The sequence below is a fragment of the Rhinatrema bivittatum genome, chromosome 4 (genome assembly GCF_901001135.1).
Source record: "Rhinatrema bivittatum chromosome 4, aRhiBiv1.1, whole genome shotgun sequence".
NCBI classification, from domain to species: Eukaryota; Metazoa; Chordata; class Amphibia; order Gymnophiona; family Rhinatrematidae; genus Rhinatrema; species Rhinatrema bivittatum.
In genome coordinates this window covers 335,476,285-335,498,162 of record NC_042618.1, presented here as the reverse complement: position 1 = coordinate 335,498,162, position 21,878 = coordinate 335,476,285, and the positions used below count along the sequence as shown (strand labels likewise).

General features: G+C 43.9%; 2 protein-coding genes across 6 annotated transcripts in view; one reads left to right on the top strand and one right to left on the bottom strand.

Moving 5' to 3' along the window:
• The window catches only part of JMJD6 (jumonji domain containing 6, arginine demethylase and lysine hydroxylase), a 90,522-nt gene extending 80,383 nt beyond the window's left edge, over positions 1-10,139 (bottom strand). The window contains 1 exon segment of the mRNA XM_029600406.1: positions 9,987-10,139. Coding sequence (XP_029456266.1) covers positions 9,987-10,115 — 129 coding nt within the window. The 5' untranslated portion in view covers positions 10,116-10,139.
• The window catches only part of METTL23 (methyltransferase like 23), a 33,443-nt gene continuing 21,627 nt past the window's right edge, over positions 10,063-21,878 (top strand). The window contains exons 1-2 of one of the 5 annotated variants that reach the window (XM_029600409.1): positions 10,063-10,199; positions 17,432-17,561. Coding sequence is in view for 1 of the 5 variants with exons in the window: in XM_029600408.1 (XP_029456268.1) it covers positions 11,606-11,707 (102 nt within the window). In the remaining 4 variants the exon portion in view is untranslated. Of the gene's footprint in view, positions 10,200-10,460; positions 10,496-11,468; positions 11,708-17,431; positions 17,562-21,878 lie in introns of those variants that run through there. The other 4 variants (XM_029600411.1, XM_029600410.1, XM_029600412.1 and 1 more) reach the window with 4 other exon arrangements.

Sequence of the window (21,878 nt, the reverse complement as noted above, 5' to 3'; positions counted from 1 at the left end):
TTTTTTTCCTCTAATATCTCCAATTGCATATTAACGCTAGATTTGAACCACTTGACAGTTTTTCAACCGACATATAAGCCTTAATTAACACATAGTCTTTTCTTATTAAAATATATGTTACCGTTCTTTGTTGGCACATGTATAATTTGTAATCTATACCAATTATAGTTTTTCCTTATTGTGCCTTTCTGTAAACCATTGTGATGGTGAATTAACTTAATGACGGTATAGAAGAGTTTTTAAATAAATTAAAAAAAAATTTCTCCCCCCTACTGGAAAGAATGGTTACTGGGTCTGAAAGGTGGTGAGAAATTTGGTCCAGGCTTTGGTTGATGGTTACATCGTCAAGCGTGAGTCAGTTGTTGCTGTTGCAGAAGTAGAGATGACATCCAGTAATTCCAACAATACTGGAAGAGGTGTCTCTAATATGGTTTTTTTTAAAATGTAATAAGTGGGCCTTGCAGAAGACCGTTTCTGTCCCGTGGAGGGGGGCTGGACTGTTACATGTGGTTCTTTTATCTGAGTAAATGTTTCTCTAAGCCCTTCTCCAAAAAGGTGATCACCTAGGCATAGGTCATTCGCCAACTTGTGGACATCACTGTCTAGACAACTGGTTCTCAACCTTTTTTCGGCTGGGACACACCTGACAGAAGGTTCTCACATGCGTGACACACTGAACATGTGACAGTCACAGGGCTAAATGTAAACATACATTCTGCATTCACAGGAACCTCCTTGACCCCCAACAATGGATACAGAGCAGAACTAGAACATTACCCATACAACTCACCATACAAAAAAGATATTCTGGTTCTGATGACACCTCAGTAAAAGCAAAACAAACTCCCACAATAAAATATAAATTAAAAAAAAAAACAAAAAACTCCCTTTACTACCAGGCACAATAGCCCTCCTTATGAAAAGGCAATAATTTACCACTAATACATGTCCTATTGAGAAAACACAACAAATAAGATTGATACAAATACCTACATGCTAGTAAAATATCTTACCTCTGTCACACACTCAGAACTGACCTTCACCAAGTATAGAAAGTCCGCAAATTATAAATATGGAGACAGAAACTGGAATGGAAAACCAAAAAAAGCCACTCTGTATTAGGTGCAAACTAATCCACACAAAGTTATACCTGTATTATGGAACACACTCAAACAGTAAACACTACAAATATTAAACCAGGCCCTAAACACTAAAACACTTCCTATTAGGAAAACAGAACAAGCCAAGCTGCTATAGATCCCCCCACAGAAATAATTGTAAAACTATACTAATAAATGTTAGAAAACAGCTGATGACAGAATAACGTCCAGCAATTAAAAACTCAAATTATTAAAAATTGTCCAAATATCAATAAAATATTTCAAAACAGCAGACATCGCATAATACCCAATAATTAAAATGGCAGTCAATCAAGAAAAATAAACTTAAAATGCCACCTTTACTTACCCTCTCCAGCAACTCTCCTACTCTTTTCCCTTGAAAGCACACACCAGTAGCAGCAGCGGCCGCTGAAGCTCTGTCCTCACGGTCCACAAGTCACTCACACACCCCCCAGTCACCTCCCTGAGCAGTCCCTCTCTTCTCACACCCCCCCCCCCAGTCACCTCCCTGAGCAGTCCCCTCTCTTCTCACACCCCCCCAGTCACCTCCCTGGGCAGTCCCCTCTCTTCTCACACACCCCCCCCAGTCACCTCCCTGAGCAGTCCCCTCTCTTCTCACACACACCCCAGTCACCTCCCTGAGCAGTCCCTCTCTTCTCTCACACACACCCCAGTCACCTCCCTGAGCAGTCCCTCTCTTCTCTCACACACACTTTGCTTAGAGCCCCTTTAATTTTGCAGTGGCAGATTTCCCAGTGCTGCCGCTGCCTTCTCAGCCGCACCGAAGCAACAAACATTTATTTTAGAAAAATATGCCACAACACTCAGGCCTTTCTTCTGGCTGCCAGGATATCCCTAGGCTCCTGCCTGCTTGTATGGCTGCTGGGAGCTCCAATTGCTTTATCTGTAACCAGCACGGCTGAGTGCCACTTTTAGTTTAATCACGGCTCTGCCGCGCTCATTCTTGCCGCGGGGGGGGGGGGGGGGGGGGGGAGCAACTGGCCTCTTCATGCTTGCAACTCACTGCCACTTTGGGGAATCCCTACTCTATCACGGTTCCCTGCCACTTTGGAAGTGGGAAATCCTGGCACGGCTGGCCTCTTCTCTTTGTGGCTCACCGCTGTGTTTCATTTCAGCACTTCCAGCCTGTGGCGGCCTTACTTCGACGGGGTCAGCTTCTTCACCACCACAGGCCTGGACACTGCTACTCCTCCCAGCACCCCTCAAACCACCCCACCCCGGGCTATGAGATGCCCCCCCCCCCCCTGCCTCTTCCTGCCCAACCGGCCAATCAGAGGCTTCCTCCCTTCTTCCTACTCCCACTGGCAGAAAGAAGGGAGGAGGCTTCCAATTGGCCCACGGGGGCAGGAAAAAGGTAAAGGGAAGTATAACTGGGACTGTGGGACACCGGGAGCCATGACACACCAGCTGGTGCTTGGCTATTGGTGTGTCATGACATACCGGTTGAGAATAACTGGTCTAGACTACTTGAACGCAACCAAGTCATGCAGCACACTCCAATGGATACTAAGGTGGTGAGTGCTGTGGTATCAAATGCTTCATAGCTGGATCAAATAAGAAGGGGTGTACACTCTTCAGTGTCTAAGAGTAGTTGAGGATATAAGAGTCTGCCTTTGCTGGGCAGAAGCAGGGGTTTTAATTTCTCTATACAATCGTGTAAGTATTGAACCAAGCAGAATTGGTGAGCGGAAATTCATGCTTTAAGATTAGAGCTTTGAAAAATTGTCCAGTAGCCTGGGATCCTTCCCTGGTGGAGAATAAGAGTATATTCTTGTTTTCTTTGTTCTTTTAAGAATTGATTCTACTACAGCTATTGGTGGGGTAACTGCACTATTCCGAAGTCTGGGGATTTTTGTACACTATACTTGAGGTCTAGTTTCCTTGCTATTGGGGCACAAGAAATAAGAGTTTCCCCACACTCTGGTTTGCAATTCTTGCAGAATTAATTATTTGATTTATATTCTGCTTTTCAGGCACTTTAAAGTGTATTACATTCAGGTACTGTAGGTATTTCCCTGTTTCCAGTGGGCTCACAATCTAACAGGTCGATCCAGTAAAGTGTGCTCCGTCGGAGCGCACTGTTACCCTGCTTTGGACGCGTGTTTTCCCTTACCCCTTATTCAGTAAGGGGAGGAAAACACGCGGCCCACCCGCGGCACCTAATAGCACCCTCAACATGCAAATGCATGTTGATGGCCCTATTAGGTATTCCCGAGCGATCCAGTAAGTAAAATGTGCAGCCAAGCCGCACATTTTACTCTAAGAAATTAGCGCCGCCCAAAGGTCGGCGCTAATTTCTTCCGGCGCCAGGGAAGTGCACAGAAAAGCAGTAAAAACTGCTTTTCTGTGCACCCTCCGACTTAATATCATAGCGATATTAAGTCGGAGGTCCCCAAAAGTAAAAAAAAAAATAAAAAAATTTTGAATTCGGCCCGCGGCTGTCGGGCCGAAAACCGGACGCTCAATTTTGCCGGCGTCCGGTTTCCGAGCCCGTGGCTGTCAGCGGGCTCGAGAACCGACGCCGGCAAAATTGAGCGTCGGCTGTCAAACCCGCTGACAGCCGCCGCTCCAGGCCAAAAGGAGGCGCTAGGGACGCGCTAGTGTCCCTAGCACCTCCTTTTCCTCGTTTGCACCGCGTCGCCTAATTTAAATACTGGATCGCGCGCACCGGCGAGGGGCCGGTGCGCGCGCCGGGAGAGCGGGCGTTAGTCCGCTCTCCCACGGACTTTACTGGATCGGGCTGTAAGTTTGTACCTGAGGCAATGGTCTCATAAAGCAACTTGCCTAAGGTCACAAGGGGTGGCAGTGGGATTTGAACCCTGGTTTCCCTGGGTTGCAGCCCACTGCTTTAACCACTGGGATATTATGGACTAGGATTGCTGCTGGCTCTGCTGGTGTTTAGAGAATTAGGAGGAGGCCAAAGACATTTGCGTAAATATCTTTCTCCTTATACACATTAACGCCAAGTGCTTTTCCCAGCTTGTCCAGAAATCTAGAGTAAGAAAGAGCCTCTGGTTGAGATGAGTGTTCTGGAAGATATGGGGTGGAGTGGGGGAAGATCAGAAGGTATCTTGGTCGACCTTTTTACAAAGCCTTGAGTTGTGGAAACACTCATTCAGGACCCCAATGATGAAGAAGGTGACTGAGGAGGGGTCGTTAGTCACCTCAGAGGGTTCTAGTCCTGGTGGACATCCTCTGATTGACAGGACTCAGACACAAATGTGTATTAGAACCATCTCGCAAGTGTTCTCATGGAGTATCCATCCAAATTAGAGATACTGGGATTCCTTCTCGTGGGAGTAAATCTTACATCCTGGAAAGAAAAGGTTGAAAGGTTCTATCCTTATCCTTAGCCACTACAGAGGTAAAGAAATCCTTCACCAAGTCTGCTATTTGGTAAAGGAGCTAATGTGACCTTTTGTCCTGGCATGGGCAGTGGAACATCCTCTTCTAATACCAGACTGGAATCTTGTACAACTTCTGGGATCTGTAAGATTTGAATTGGGAGGCTAATCAGATTAAAGAGGTACCAGAAAGCACATTGGATCTGGAGTCTCCAGGTGTAGTCCTTGTTCCAATAATCTTGTTGGTATAAGGGCTCTGGTAATTGGTGAGGGTAGGTGTACTGTATCCCCCTCTGCTCTTATCAAAATTCTGTGTAGGCCAGCATATAGCTACATTTGGAAGCTCTGCAGCACTGTGTATCAATGATGAGGTAACATATCCTGATGGTAAAGGTATTGAAGACAGATGCACTTCAAAGTGGTGCCTCTTCAAGACATACTTTTGCTTACTTGACCCAGAGGATTCGGCCTGTTCTGCCAACAAAGGGGATACTTTTCAGGAGCTCCTGCTCAACTCAGTTCTCAGGGAGGCAGAAGAGGCTGTGCTCCGGGAGAAGGACCTACTGTGGCTTCTTATGCAGTTCTTCCAATTTCCAGAGCCAGTCTACAATTGTAACAGTTGACCTGGACGTCCTTGACCCACTAACTGTGGGTTTCTTCTTACTGGACATGGTGAAGTAAAAATGTTACTATTATTTTTTCTGGTAGCATTGAAGAGTTGTTTGGGGGCTGCTGAGACAGGGAGGCAACTTTAAACAAAAATCACAGAAACAAAACAAAACAAAAAAAAAAGAGACAGAGATAGGTTCATATCTGTGCTGGTGCTTGGACAAAAAAAAAAAAAAGACTGAAGGGCTCATGAGGCAATGCCTGAGCAGGAATTCCCACAAATGCTCAGTAGAACAAAAGCTTTACTAGCTAAGAGAGAGAGAAGTCCATTTGATGCCGCCCAATGCCACCCACATGTAATGGGTGATTCAGCCCTGCTTATCGACATGATAGTACTTGATGCCCCCCTTTTCTGAGATTTTCATTCAATTAAACAGAAGTGGGAAGATTGTGGCTAATACCCCCAGATGCATAGAACAGGTCATTCAGTTCTGCCCACTCCTAGTAGGAAGTATTTGCTATGCACACATATCACTGCAATAATGTTCCTTTAAAGTTGCAGAAAATTTACAGCGTAAGGAAGTGGGAGAAGCATGTATGTATATTAGAGGGAAATGGACAAGAAAAAGTTAAAGAAGTGTTGAAGATACCAGATTCCAGCAAAATGCAGACCATGAGCCGTCCATGTGCAAGACTGCAGACATGTCCTGAAAGATGTAAAGTTACAAAGTATCACCCCACTCTCTGCTTGGTTGACTGGCTTGGGGAGGGGTAAACATAGGGCAACTACAAAATATGACTGAACTTACCTAGTTTCCCCCGTCTCCTTCCAGGAGAGTTTCACTACTTCTGGCCCAGTAGGTTCCCAACCACCCTGGGTCTGGAGACCATGACAGGGCGTCCTCCAGAAGGGATGCAAGAAAGTTTAGCTAGGAATAAAATGAGTGGGCTGCTATTACTACTACCTGTGATTGGTTGAGTTGCTGCCACAGGCCAGAAGAATGAGAGTGGAGCGTATTATGGCCCTGAAAACGTCACCCCCACATTGCTGTAAGCCCGGAAGAGGAGGAGGAGGAGGAACAGAGAGTGGCCGCTCACATCAATTAGAAGCCTCAAACTGCAGTGCCACTTTTTCAACGGAGGTGGGGAAGAGAGGTAACAATTGTAAACCCCACTGCTGTACTTCATGAGGATGCGGGGAAGAGAGGGGCTGATTGTGGCTGTCAGAGCTTTTTCAGCCTCTGCTGCACACTGGAGGAAAGCTGGGTTATCAGTGATGAGAAACATTTCCCACTACGGCCACATGCTCTGCCACTGGCCTGACAGAGAGAGACGAGAGGAGAACTGCAGCAGGAAAGTGAGCAGAATGGTTCATAGAAAGAAAGGAGGACATAGATCTGGGGTTGATAGCATGAGGGGGAAGAGAGGGGAGAAGAAAAGACAAGAATGAAGAAAGTAAAGGAGGATAAAGAGGGAGACAGGAATCCATGATGAACATGGTTAAGGCAAGTGAGTGGATGGCAGCCTATTGCATTTCTCCAGTCCTTCATAAACTTCACTGGCTTCCTGTTAAGTGGCGTGTGCAATATAAAACTCTAATGATCCTTCACACTATTATTTACAGTAATAATATCTCTTGGCTTTCTGCTTTACTTCACATTTACACCCCATGCAGGAATCTCCACTCCAAAAAAACCCACTCCTACTTCAAGTGCCATCGCCAAAAACTACCAAACTAGTTTCCACCAGAGAGCGTGCATTCTCAATAGCCAGACTCATACTTTGGAACTCAATTCCATCAAAAATTCATTTAATTCCAGATAAAAATCTGTTCAAGAAAGCCATCAAACTCTTTATTCAAGCCTTTCTTAATCTATGCAAAACTTGACACGTGAATTAGTCTTAATTTTTAGTTCATCTCTTGTTTATTTTATATGTTTTCAAGTTATATATGTGTTTTATATCATTTTAAGAATGTTTTGTGTTTTATTATTTATTCTATGTTTATTTTACGTGATATTATGTATGTTACATTGTAACCTGCCCCGAACCTGGGAGGAGTGGGATAGAAATACTTTTAAATAAATAAATAAATTAGTGGACAGAAGGAGAGGACCCCTGGGAATCATGCTGGAGAGAAAGAGCGAGTTAGAGGTCACCATGGGCCAGAAGGGAAAAAGGGAGAGATGACTGCCAAGGATCAAGGAGGAGAGGACAAGACAACAGTCAGGTTTGGATGCAACAATAAACACACAAGTTATTTAGGGCGTACACACAGACATGCAGATCTTATTAGCCTTCTTCCCATTGTAAAGCAAGCTATTGTTTTGCTTTTTCTAAAATATAAATTATTTGATTATCATTTGTGTGTGTGTAAGAATTGCTGAAGGGGGGTCAATTATCAGGGAGGGTATGTTATAAATTTTGTGTGTGGGTTAAACACCTGTTTACTCACGTAAAAAGGCCCTTTGGAAAATTGCTACTCCCTGCCACTGAGGGTTAAAGTACCTGCACTGAGAAACAGCATCCAGACTTATCTGCAAAGGGGGGGGGGGGGGGGGGGGGGGGAAGAGCACACCAGGCTGAAAGGTTGGGAACCTCTATTCCAGCCCATGGTTTTCCCTCCAACCTGATCAAGATTACTGTTCCCTCAAAGCAGAGCACATGCGTGGCCGCACATAGCTTTTTAACCCCTGCACAGGAAGATTGGCGGGGCCATAGTGGAACCCATACCACTATGTCCCGAAGTGAGGAGACTGGCAGGGCCATGGTGGAGCCCATCCCACCACGGCACGACGAAGAGATCCCAAAACTCCGGGTGCTCCTCTTTCTTCTTGCCTGTGCAGCCTGGAAGTAAAAAAGTTGCAGGAGCCGCGTGGGCAGGAAGGAGGAGGTGCATCAGCCAACATGAAGAAAAGGAGCAGTGTCTGTGGCAGGGCCACCGTGGATCCCATCTCACGCAGCCCAAGAAGAGGAGGCCCAGAGGGGAGAGGAAGGCTGAGGCCCTGTAGAGAGAATTGAGAGACTGTGTGCGTGAGACAGCATGTTAGAGAGCCAGAGTGTATGTATGAGACAGAGACAGCATGTGCGAGCCGTGTGTGAGCATGTGCTTGTGAGAGAGAGCATGTGAGAACCTGCGTGTGTGAGAGACACAGAATGTGAAAGTGAGAGCATGTGGATATGTATGAGAGACAGCATGTGAGAATGAGAGCCTGAATGTGTGTTTGAGAGAAGGAAAGGCTACAGGTAGAGAGAAAAGAAACAGGGGGAAAAAAAGACCCTCTAAAAGAAATTGGTAAAAGAGAGAAAGGGAATGGGAGGGAAAAAAAAGCCTGGAACCAACTGATTAGAAAAATAAGATCAGACAAGATAAAAATAAATAAATTTGAATTTTTAGTGATTGGCATCTCTTTGGGAATGTGCATTACATATTTGTAATTTTGTTCTCTCTTTAGTATTCCACTGTTCAAAGTCTGGTTTCCTCAGGCTTTCCATTTTATTTTTGTCTGCATGTTTCTGTTTCTAATTTGTAGTCCTTTATTCGGTAAGGGTCTGTCTGTGTTCTGCATGTGTAGCTGTATTTCTGCTGCCATGTAGTTTTTCTGTACAGCTTTGTAGCAGTAGGGCATATTCTGTTAACTTCAGTAGATGGTGTATTAGTGTTCCAGGGCATGGTATATTTGCATTGCTGCCGTGTCATAGATAAAGTTGCTGCTGTTTGAGTCCTGAGATAGTACTATGCCAAGGTTCTTGGTGTCTTTTTTTTTTGCAGGGGTTTGTACTACTTTTCAGTGTTTGCCAGTGGAGGGTTTGCAGTTACTGAGATAAGTGTGTGTCTTGAAGGGCGGGAGAACCGAGTGTGCATGTATGTGAGAGTCTAGGGAGTGAATGAAAGGAATGAGTGTGTGTTTGTGAGAATGCACACATATATATGTGAGAGAGCATAAGGGTGAAGTGTGTTAGTATATGAGAAAATTTGTGTGCATGCTGCTACCAATGATCCCTCTAAGGTCTAGATTGCTGAGAGAATAAAATTGATAGGCCTTCTGCATCAAAGAAAGTAGTGCTCACAGAGTAATGAAACCAGCAGCTCAATCCTTAGAGGGAACATTGATCAGGTAAGAGACTGCACCTTTTCACTACAAGGTGTACATAGCTACTTCAAGCAACCCCCCCCCCCCCCATTCCCAAGAGCAGATGAGATTTTAGGTCTCAAATCAAGCAACTCCCAGGCTCAGTTTAGGTCACTCTTATTTTCTGCCAAATATGAGTAAGGGCACTTTAAAACCCCCTGAATGTAATAAACTGGATATTTGTTTTTATTATATATTATAGAGCAGTAGTTCCCAATCAGTATTGTTTTCAGGATATCCATAACAAATACCTATGCAAGATTTGCTATCCAGAAGAACAGACCAGTTAGGGCACAGCATATATAATAGCCCCCATTGTATCTAAAATGAAGGGTAGTTGATCAGTTTTGCAGAGACAGAGTTGTTGCAGACCGTTCAACAACTGACCCTATAGTACAGAGCGGGGGACTTCATATCCTTTCCCGCACCAAAAAATGAAGTAAAGGCCACCCTACTCTCTCCGGGAAACTGGGTAGCGCCATCCCAATCTACAGTAGGGTTGCTGCCTTAAGTCAGTTCCGCCGAACAGACAGATTCGCTCCTGCTCTTACCTTACTGACTCGAACAGATTGTCAGTCCCGATTTTCTCATGGAAATCGAATCAATGGGAAAATCAGCACTGCCAATCCGTGCATGCCAGCGGGCCCAGCCGCGCCCCGCTCTATTGACCTGGGGTGAAGTGGCCACCAGCCTACTCCGCATGGCGAGGCAAAAGCAGGCTCTCTCCCCCACGTGACCACCACTCCCCTGGGTCCCACCTTGACGGCGGCCGGGCTGAGGTCAAAGATCTCGTAGTAATTGTGGCGGGTCCAGTCCTGCGAGTCCTTCAGTTCTGGCCGGGCGCTGCGCTTCGCCTCTTTGATGCGTTTCTTGCTCTTGTGGTTCATCCTCTGCTCCCGATCAGCGAGAACACCCACTCTCACGCCACTCTTACTCCCCACGCCCGGGAGCCAGAAAAAGCCCGTATAGAGGTGAGTGTATCCCGCGGGCCAGCCTCAGCTCCAGCTCGCTCGTCCTCTTTCAATTAAAAAAAAAAAAATCTTTCCAGAAATTTCACGCCGCTCAACCGAACCTACGCCTGCCCCAGCCCCGACGGCACGGAGAGAAGGAAGCTCCTCCCTTTCCACTCTGCACCCCCCCTCCCCCTGGCTATTTCGCTTTCCCATTGGCTACACCAAGTGCGGCCTTAAGGGTATGTCTTGACCTTCTGCCGGCATGGTCTCAGACGCCATCTTTGGAAGGGCAATAATTCGTTCACTGTCTAAAGGTTAGGAAACAAAAGATATGGAGAAATACGATTATTTCTCTATTTGTGACATTGAGCATCAGGGCTTGCAACATTTTCAGAACTTGCCTTTTTGTATTATTAATGCTGTTAGTTTTTGCACTTTTTTTTTCACATGAAATGTATGCACCTTTTAATAGAGCCAGACAGGCTACTTATTTAATTTATATTCCGCCTTTGAGACTTCAAAGTGCGGATTGCATTCAAGTACTGTAGATATTTCCCTGCCGCCAGAGGGCTCACACTCACGTTTGTAACTGAGATAACAGAGGGGGAAGTGGCTTGTTCAAGGTCACTTGTTTTTAAAAATCCCTTTCCTGACTCCAGTAATGTTAATCATGCTTTCATGACTATTTCGCTTCGTAATGAAAAAAGTGGCTAAGCTGAAGGAGAGCTCAAAAAACTAAATTTTAGGAATACAATAGGAACAGAGAAGGATTACAGTGTTTAAAGGAAAGAAATGTTTGATCAAAGTCCTGTCGAATGGATGTCAGAACTACAGTTGGAATATACACAATATAGAGCTGAACTGATGGTCCTTCTCGAAATTCCTTCAGAGAAGCGCTTTAAGGGAACTAACGAAACTTTTCCAGGATACTACTAAACTTTTATGCTTAGCATAATATTATTACCGCACCACGGGGAAAAAAAACAAATGGGCAATTAGAAGTTTTCTCAACTAAAACAATTTCGAATTCGAAGAGCTTGTTTTTGGAATAGAGAAGATTTGTGATATCTGAAAACGATCACGTATTGCCATACATTTTAATGTCACTATATTTTCTGATTTTGATGTTCTCATCTTTTCTTACATGTCAAAATTGCCAATATGCATATGAATACACCTATCGCTCCTCCTATTATACGTAACCTGGCGTTCGTTCTGTGGATCACTGCATCCCAATATAGATGGCCGCCACCATCTGTTAACAGCGCTGTTGCACACACTCAAACTTGTCTATCTGTGATTTGACCTGAAAGGGAGCTCGTTTTATATTTGCCGGCTGGGATTGGACACTTCTGGCGTCAATCGTGTCCTGCATTGGTAGCAGGGTAGATTAGCCAGACCGGTGGTGGCGGGTCTGGTTGTCAATGTGCGAGGAAGAAAGGTCCAGGTTTAGGGTCCAGCAATACAAGTTTGGAAATGGAGCGGAAGAAGACGAAGGATCTGAACTGGTGGTCTTCATCCCTGAGGTGCTTGGAGAGGATACATTTTCAGTCTTTTGCCTGAGCCTGGATTCTGCGTGTTTTGCGTGTAATAGTTGTAGAGCCTTCTTTCCGTGATTTGCAGCAGTGCTGCAATTGTAACTCGGGTCCTGAAGGAGGCGGCCAGTTATTACCTCTCTGATCCAAATTCATTTCCACCAAAATTATTGATATCTAGTTAAGAGGGAATATATTTTTAATGAAAGTTTGTGAAATTAGTTTGATATATTTACGGACTAGTACACTGCAGAGTGAGTTTAGTATAAATGAGACTGTGAGTGAATGCACTTCAGCAGAGTATTATTCTGATGATAAATTGGATAACTAGATTTTAAAATTCCAAAAGTACTATATCAGCTTGAAAACAAAACAGCTTAGCGAAGTCAAGTACATTCCTAAGACATGTTGAATCTCAGAGGTACCAATATTTAGAAGTGTTGAAGAGGAACATTTTATAGGGGAAATCAATATTTCTTTGGAGGGACAAACTTGATCAGTGCCTAAAAGAGGGTCAGTTCTTTGTACGGGAGGAAAATCAGCAGTTCTGACTTTCCTCCAGTACAAAGTTGTATCTGTGTTCACTTCCTTTCTTCTAGTGCTTTGCCTCCATGTGAGAGGCCAGGCCTTCAAATAGACCATGTGACCTTAGGCAAGTCACTTCATCTTACACTGCCTCAGATACAAATTGGCAGGCTGATGCAGTAAAGTGCGTTCAGCTGAACGCACAATTTCACCTGCACTTGAATACACATTTTATGCACATAAACATTGCTGATGCAGGATGGAGTTTTATGTGCACTTACAATAATGCGTCCTACTTATGGAGTTTTATGTGCACTTACAATAATGCATCCTACTTAGTGCCCTCGAAGGGAAATCCCATGCAATTGAAGGCATTATGATATGCAGTACTCCCAAATGCAGAGAGATGCACTGACCTAACCCTGGTTTTTCTTTGCACTGGAAACTTTACTGCTGGTCAGAGATGGTGTTAAATTCCCAGTATTACTGTACTAGGCTAGGCTAATATGGAGGTGCCAGGAAAAAAAACACAAAACAGTTTTAACTGCTTGTAAATTACATGACAGTCATAACACCCTTCCCTTCCCTCCTTTGTTCAAATGCAATCTCCCCGTGAAACTGCCACCAAAACCAATGCTTTTCACAGTGCTGAAGGGCAAACTATAAAATCTTTTATCTTTAGTCAACTTCAGGTAGGGAACAAATACCTGCAAAAGTCCTTGAAAATCAATACAAAGATAATGGAATTTACAGCCACTAGAGGGCTTTTATTCTGCCTTGTCTATCACCTTCTTAAAAAATGGAGGTAGAAAATGTAGAGAAGAGGTAAAAGAAGAGACTGCAATACACTGTTGCCTGTTTGCAATACACTGCAGCATGTTGCTCCTTGGCAAGAAAGAAACCCTCTTACAGTCTGAGCAAGGGACACAGAAAAGAGATAGTTAGAATAGGGAGGTGCAGAGAGTATTGAGAGCCCTGATCAATTTGACAGCTGGGCACTGGCTAAAAGATTTCTGAACGTAGCTCAAATCTGTGGTTAGCCAGAGCCAGTATATTCACAGCCACAGCTAAACAGCCCTCTCCCCCTCCCTCCCCCGAGTTAAAATGCGCATTCAGCCTGTGCTGAACGTGCATTTTAACTCCCTATGCATTAGCTTTCTGCATCAGCCTGTTAGATTGTAAGCTCTCTGGGGATAGGGAAATACCTACCGTACCTGAATGTAATCCGCTTTGAAGTGCCTAAAACAGCAGAAAATAAATAAATAGAAAGTAATAATAATGAGTGAACATCCCTAATCTGTAAGAAAATAGGTAGGTCTTGTATTAAAATTAAATGCCTTTTTAAGTTAGCTGAAGAAGGGGTTAGATAGTTGCCAAGGGTACATTAGAGAATGGAGTAGCTATGACACCATTTATGTGTCTTGTGCAACTGGCAAAACTGAAAGTGGACAAAACCACAGGGCTAGATGGGGGATGCACCCTAGCAGGTAAATTTTAAAAGCATTGCGCTTGCGCCTCTTAAGTTCACGTATTATGCATGCGAGCAAAATTATGCTTAATTTTATCTCATGCTTGCAAGTACACACATATCATTTAAAATATACCTACTGCGTGAATGCATGGAGCCTGTATGAGAGAAAGAGAAAGACAAGGGTTTACAGACCCATGTATCGTGCCCCTCTTACAGTGGGAGATGTATAGAGTGCCAGATTGCCTGTCTGTGTCTCTCTCGTTCAGGATCCCTCTGGTCCAAAATCTCCAGACTTGCGCCTCATCAGGACCAGTAAGAAAGTTACGCAGGTAACACGGCGCGCGTTGCCATGTTCAGTCTTGCAAAATTCGGGGGTTACACGTGTAAGTCTTGGCCCCACCTTGGAATGCCCATGCCCCTTTTCTGCCTCCTTATTCTTCACACATGCACGAGTATGTACACGCATACTTCCCGGCTTCTTAAAATTCGCTTTACTTGTGCGTGGCCCACGTTCACGTGTATGGGGCTGTTTGTGTGCGAGCAACAGTTTTAAAACCTACCTGTAGGATACTAGGGGAGCTCAGAGATGTCCTGGTGGATCTGCGGAAGGATCTGTTCAATAGCTCTTTGGAGATGGGCGTGGTCCCACAAGACTCGGGAAGGGCGGATTTGGTCCTTCTTCATAAAAGTGGCAACAGATAGGAGATTGGAAACTACAGGCCGATTAGCCTTACCTCGGTGGAGACTTCTGAAAGAAAGGATAGTGGACTATCTACATTCTATCTGAGGCAGCATGCTTTTACCATGCGCAGAGCGTGTCAAACAAATCTCATTGATTTCTTTGATTAGGTAACTAGAGAATTAGATCAAGAACATATGCTGGATATGATTTGCTTGGATTTGATTAGGTAACTAGAGAATTAGATCAAGAACATATGCTGGATATGATTTGCTTGGATTTCAGCAAGGCTTTTGATACTTTCCTGCATAGGAGGCTCATTAATAAACTGAATAGGATGGACCCAAGGTAGTAGCCTGAATTTAAAACTGGTTGAATGATTGAAGACAGAGATAATAGTAAATTTAATTTAATCTGAGGAGAGAGGGGTGATTGGGCTGGTTCTGTTCAATATCTTTGTTAGTGATAATGCAGAGGAATTAGAGGAGAAAAGTTGGCCTTTTTGTGAATGATGTTAACATATGTAACAGAGTGAACACTCCTGAAGGAGTAGACAGAATGAAAAGTGATCTAAGACCACACCTTGACTGCTGTGTGCAGTTTTTCTCACCATATCTAAAAAAAAAAATACAGTGAATTAGAAAAAGTACCGAGAAGGGCAACCAAAATGATAAAGATGATAGAACGATTTCTCTATGAGGAAAGGCTAAAGAGGCTAGGGCTCTTCAGCTTGGAGAAGTTTAGCTGAGGGGAGATATGATAGAGGTTTATAAAATAATGAATAGAGTGGAATGGATAAATGTGAATCAGTTGTTTACTCTCTCAAATAGTACAAAGACTAGGGAACATTTAATGAAGTTACTAAGTGATACATTTAAGACAAATGAGAGAAAATATTTTTTTTACTCAATTATAATTAAACTCTGGAGTTCATTGCCAGAGAATATGGTGAAAGCTATTAGTATAGTTGAGTTTTTAAAAAGGTGTGGACAAGTTCCTTAAGAATAGTCCATAAATCATTATTAAGATGAACTTGGGGGAAATGCACTGTTTTTCTCTAGGATAAGCAGTATGGAATCCATTTACTTTTTGGGATCCTACCAGGAGCTTGTGACCTAGATTGGCCACTGTTGGAAGCAGGCTACTGGGCTTAATGGATCTTTGATCTGACCCAAAACTTAGGGTCTTGAGACCAGCCGTCCGCCCAGTTATGCCCCCCGTACCCCTCTCTCCCTGTACAAAATTCACATGAACAACAATATGGCATTAAATTAAGGCCGCAGTTTATTAAAAACATAACCCAAGCCTGCAACTTATACATAACATCAAAAGTTAATTGCCCCCCCCCCCCCCCACCTCCTCCTCCCTCATGCCCCTCTTCGCTTACCACCGCGTCCCAATGGTAAGCCGACTTCGGCACCCTCCCATCACTTACCCCGCCACGGCACCAGCGAGGATAAGCATGCGGCCTGAGCATCGCGCCCCCCCCCCCCCTTGCTCTTTAGGCCTTCCCGTGTAGCAACCCCAAACTACACGAGCATTTCCCCCCCCCCCCATGTCCTTCACAAATCCAAAATTGCAAGGGAGAAAAACTAGTATACAATATGAAACAAAATTACAACTAGTTATGAATAGACTGATACCTAATGGATCCCAAAATATATCACAATAATACTGTATAAAATACAATTTTTATTAAACAAACTTTTTTTTAAAATTTTCATTATTTCATAAAAACTGTCATTATTTTCATTTGTTTTCTGAGCTCAGAAATAGATATTCAAAATGGCCTGTAGTCCAACCATCTGAGTTAAAAAATAAATTTCTATTACTTTAGAAAACGTGGCTGATGATTTCTTTGCCATTTAAGAGTGATATGAATTTCTACTCATTATCAAACTGGCCAAAAGAATACGGAATTTTAAGAAAATTATGCCATTAGTATGTTAAACTGATTTTTAAATAGTTTAATCAATTTTGATGACATCAGTGAATCTCACTCAATATTTAAATTTTGGACTCAGTGGAACTTCTAATATCACACACACTCATGAACCACAGTCTAGATGTATATCAATATGAGTACAAAATTAACAATTAATGATGTCTTCAATACTTGAACTAATTTTTAATAAGTATCCTGTTGGTATATATTAAGTTGCTGGATCAAGTTCATCGTTCATCATTTATCCTTAACACTTCTTATTGACCAAAGTTCAAATTGTATGTTTCAAAGGCAGATCAATTAGCCACACTGTCTTCCAAATTAACTTCCGGTAACAGGGTTTCCATAAACTGCATCAATCTGATGTTAATGTCACCCGACAGTGATAGTAACAGAACCTGTTTGAATGATGGCGATGAGCCTATCTGTAACAGAACCTGTTTAAATGATGGCAATAAGCCTATCTGTAACAGAACCTGTTTAAATGATGGCAATAAGCCTATCTTGTCCCGACAAAACTTTATCTTGTCATCCTTTAGCCCACGTGTCTTTTAACAGTGCGGTCCACTTCAAAACCTTTAGCTGAAGTTGCCGCAATCGCTTCAATTTTTCAACAGAAGCCGCCAACGTTGGCAACGTTTCGGAACCTGCATCAGGGCAAACTCTGAAACATTCAAAGTATCTTTTAAGTATTACAACACTTTTATAGAACTTTTCAAAAATCAAAATTAATACAAGTACTCACTGCTGCTGGACAAGGACGTCTCTACAGTCGGGTCTGTCTGAAGACATTTAAACATGGCACCTCTATTTGTATAACAAACCTTCATGAAGTGAACCAATCACGGAGCACCCCCTCATTTTTTACGTATTGACGTCACTATTCTTTAACAAACTTTATGTGGCACTATTGTGAATTCATTGACCTGTAGTTTCAATTATATGGCCCGAGGGCTATCCATTTCAAATCCAGTTCTTTAAATTTGTGAGGAAATTATCTCACAAATTAATCAAAGTATTCCATTCAATCTTACTGTTTAAACCCAATGGTTCTTCAGATCGTAATTTATATATCCACTGCTGTTCTTTTTTTAGGAGTATTTTTTCACGATTGCCTCCCCTGATATCTGTAGTAACATGGTCAAGAATAAACCAACGAAGATCTTCTAACCGATGTTTAGCAGACAGACAGACCCGACTGTAGAGACGTCCTTGTCCAGCAGCAGTGAGTACTTGTATTAATTTTGATTTTTGAAAAGTTCTATAAAAGTGTTGTAATACTTAAAAGATACTTTGAAGCAGGTGCATAGCGCCGAAATGCTGGCAGTGTTGGGCACAGAGTGGGAAATATATGGAGAGAGATTTATCTCATCTAAAATATGTGGCATACTTCATTACTGCTTATGAAATAAGAGTGTCATCACTGAGAGAGTATATTTTGGTTCTTAAAAAATGGATTGAATCCTGAAAGCAAGTTTAAGTGCATACAAAAAATATATAAAAAAGAATCATCGTGAATATTTGTTTAGTTACAACCAGGAAATTGGTTGTTCCCTGTACATACCTGGATCAGTCCAGACAGCTGTGGTTTGCCTCCCATCCAGCAGATGGAAATTTTGACTGACTCTGCCACTTAACCCGAGGTGCCACCTGCAGTCTACCAGTATATATATAATTACAGTATATATATAATTACACTACGCCAGTAATACCTCGAGCTGCAGTCTCATCACAAAAGGCTAGCCTTAAGGAGTTCGAACCGACCTCATCCTTAGAGATCGAAAATATCCTAAAAAAGCTCAAACCTTCTTCTCACCCTCAGGATACCATACCCACCAATCTCCTCATCTCTTGTGCTAAAATCATATCCAAACCCATCGCACAAATCATAAATTGCTCCTTCTCTCACGGGATTGTACCTGACCCACTAAAAATGGCAATCATAAAACCACTCATAAAAAAACCTAATCTTTCTCCTGAAAACCCAGCCAATTTTCGCCCAATAGCTAATCTACCCTTCATCGCAAAAATCTTGGAACGAGTTGCAAACAAACAACTAACAGAATACCTAAACGACCACAAAATTCTTTCCCCATCGCAGTTCGGTTTCCGCCAATCTCGAAGCACCGAAACCCTCCTAATCTCATTAACGGACTCTATATTACTTAAACTTGAAAACAGACAACCGTGTCTTCTCATCCTCCTAGATCTAACAGCAGCTTTTGACACGGTCAATCACAACACATTAATAGATCGCCTGGCAGAAATTGGCATCAGAGATGAGGCCCTCAACTGGTTCAAATCGTTCCTACAGAACAGACAGTATAAGGTCAAGATCAACAAGGAAGAATCTCCACCAGTCACCTGCAACTTAGGAGTCCCACAAGGATCATCACTCTCTCCAACCTTATTCAATATTTACCTTCTGCCACTCTGCCAGCTCCTCATCTCGTCCACTACTTATATGCAGACGATGTTCAGATACTGATTCCAATTACTGAATCTCTCCAAAAAACTCTGGACTTCTGGAACTCTTGCCAACAAGCCATCAACAACTTACTCACCAACCTCAACTTGATCCTTAATCAAAACAAAACAGAATATCTCCTCATTTCCCAAAACGGAACCTACACACTTCCAAGTACCATCTTGTCAACTCAATTAACAATAACTCCACAAGTCAGAAATCTAGGAGTTATACTTGATAACCAAATGAATTATAGATCACTCATAAATAACATCGTAAAGGATGGATTCTTCAAATTACAAGTCTTAAAAAGACTGAGACCACTCCTACATTTCAAAGACTTCCGATTAGTTCTACAAGCAATCATTCTCACGAAAATAGATTACTGCAACTCACTTCTACTGGGTCTCCCTGCCAACGCCATAAAACCGCTACAGATGCTGCAGAACGCTGCAGCGAGGATCTTAACCAAGTCCAACAAAAGAGACCACATCTCACCCATCTTAAAAAGCCTACACTGGCTTCCCGTCAAATTCAGAATACTATTCAAAGTGCTCTCAGTAACCCACAAGGCAATACACAACCTGGCACCACTCGAGCTCACATTCCCTCTCCAACTCCACACATCTTCCAGACCAGTGAGACAAGCCTACAAAAACAACCTTCAAATTCCACCGATGAAATCAGCATTAAGTAAAAGAGCTTTCTCCACAGCTGGGCCTAAACTCTGGAACTCTCTCCCAGCAGAGCTCAGATCACTGCAATGCTCCACTACATTTAAAAAAAGACTCAAGACTTGGTTATTCAACCAAGCTTTCCCATAACATCAACCTGCGAAATATCCCTGCCAATATCCCCTCAGTGGTAACACGCTAGAGAACTATATAGATCTTCTCTAGAAATCACATGATCTTTGGCAGTCTCTTATCTTCGGCAGTCTATCATTAAAACCCAGCCTCTAGCCTATATTAGGCACCGCTCATGTTAATTATGTTATTACCCCCTTATATCTTAATCCAAGTTAATTCGACCTGTTCATTGTAAGACATTTACTTGTCATTGTTGTTATTGTTTAAAATGTAAACCGAATTGATCAATAATTTTGTTATTGGAAAGTCGGTATAGAAAAATGCTAAATAAATAAATAAAATAAATAATTTCACTGTCTCCAGCAGTTGGTGGAGGTGCAAAATCCTGTAGTCTGTGATTAAAAAAAAAGATAGAAATTAAAACAAAAAAGAAGAAGTTTTCTTCTAACAGCCTCCCAGGGGATAGTTAGGTCCTGGTGGGACCACCCTCTCCCCTGGTATGTGAGGCAGGAGAACTTATGGTCGTAGATTCCTCTTCAGCTCCTGGAGCCTAGCCGCCATTCAGGGTGACGCCGGCGGTCCCGGTTAACTCGCCCTATTGGGATCCACTTGAGCCTGCTGCCTTCTCAGGGAAGTTTTTCTTGCTCTGTTTAAAAAAAAAAAAAAAAAGAAGTGGGTTTTTCCTCCTAGCGTTGCTGGCACTTTCAGGCACAGCTCGGGTTTTTCCTTTTGCTGCGGCGGCTCTCCAATCTCCCCCCTCCCTTGGGGTGAATTTCCTGCCTTCCCCGGGGCCACGATCATCTGCCTGGCCGCTGAACAGCTTTCTACCACCGTTATGCTGCGTGGAGCAGCGGGCAGAGTCTGCGGTGATGCGCGCGCGTGGCTGTCGCACGATGGATTGTGTGCTCATTGCCTTCCTGGGAGGGCTCATCGAGTGCTGCTGCGAGGGAGAAAGTCCCACGAGCCTGGGAGACTCTCAGCGTCGCAGCAGCCTCCGGCAGATCCCTTCTGGCTGAGCACGGGAACGAAGGACATTTTGTCGACATTTAGGTCTGCTGCGGGGGGGGGGGGGGGGGAAGGGGATTTCCCATCTCCATTATCGCTGCAGGCTGGGGCCTCTGGTAGGGGCTGTATTGATCAGGAAGATGCTGAGCCAGGTGAAGGGGAGCCCGAAGAGATTTCTGACTCCTCCTCTTTCACCTCGGATTTTGTGCGGCTGTTACAAAAGGTGTTCAAGGCAGGCAGGTCAGCCAATTGGCACCGGGGAAAGGCTGCGAAGTGTGCCGGGGCCCCAGTCAAGCCCAGGGACCCAAAGGTCAAGCGGCTGCTGCGGTCTTCCCCATTCCTATCGGCGGCAGATACCTCTTCAGAGGGCTCGTGACAGGATGATTTGCAGGGGCAGGACCCTCAGGAGGCGGACCCTGGGCTGGATCCTCAGGGTCCAGACCACGGTTCTTCACAGGCATCTACTGTCGAAGGTGATGATCCCAAGGTGGTCTGGCTGTTCTGCATGGAGGAACTAAGCCTGCTAATACCCGCAGTCTTGGAGGAGCTGGGTATTGATGCTCCTCCTCAGAGCTTGGAGTTAGGAGCAGTGGACCCGGTTATGGTCCATCTGTCCATGACTGCTTTGCTTTTCCGGGAGTGGGATACTCTGGACATGGTGCTGAAGATCACGTGAGTTATGGTTACTGATGTTTGGGTGGATCCTTGGACACTGTGGCAGCTGACCATGCCCACGGGGGGGGGGGGGGCAGTCCTATGAAGGACCACGGTGTCAGGCTAGACTCTGGACACACAAACACAGATTTGAATCTTTATTTAAACAGTTTTGGAAACCATCAGAGGTGGCAGTAGTGAGTAGTAGATGTTGAGCCCGGCTGGGCGAGTATCCCATAGGATGCTGGAACAGCGAATCCTCTGCTTGGCTGTGCTGTAGTGGAAAGAGACTGAGAGTTATGAGCACACAGTGAGAAACATACAGAGTTCCAGGTAGAATAGGAGAAGCTCTGAGACAGGGAGAGCAGACCCTCGAGGAGCGAGTACCTGATCCCTTAGAGTAGAGAGACTCGGTGGTATTATACTCACACAGCGATTCCACTAGATGAGAGATCTGGCACTGGAACAGAGGGTAGGCCCTCGAGGAGCGAGTACCTGGTTCCAGGGAAGCAGTACTGTGGAGTAGATGGTAGTTGTACTCACAGATGGAAACTGTTAGTGAAATCTTCCAAGTAGAAAGGGTTGTAGATGCAGGCAGCGACTCAGG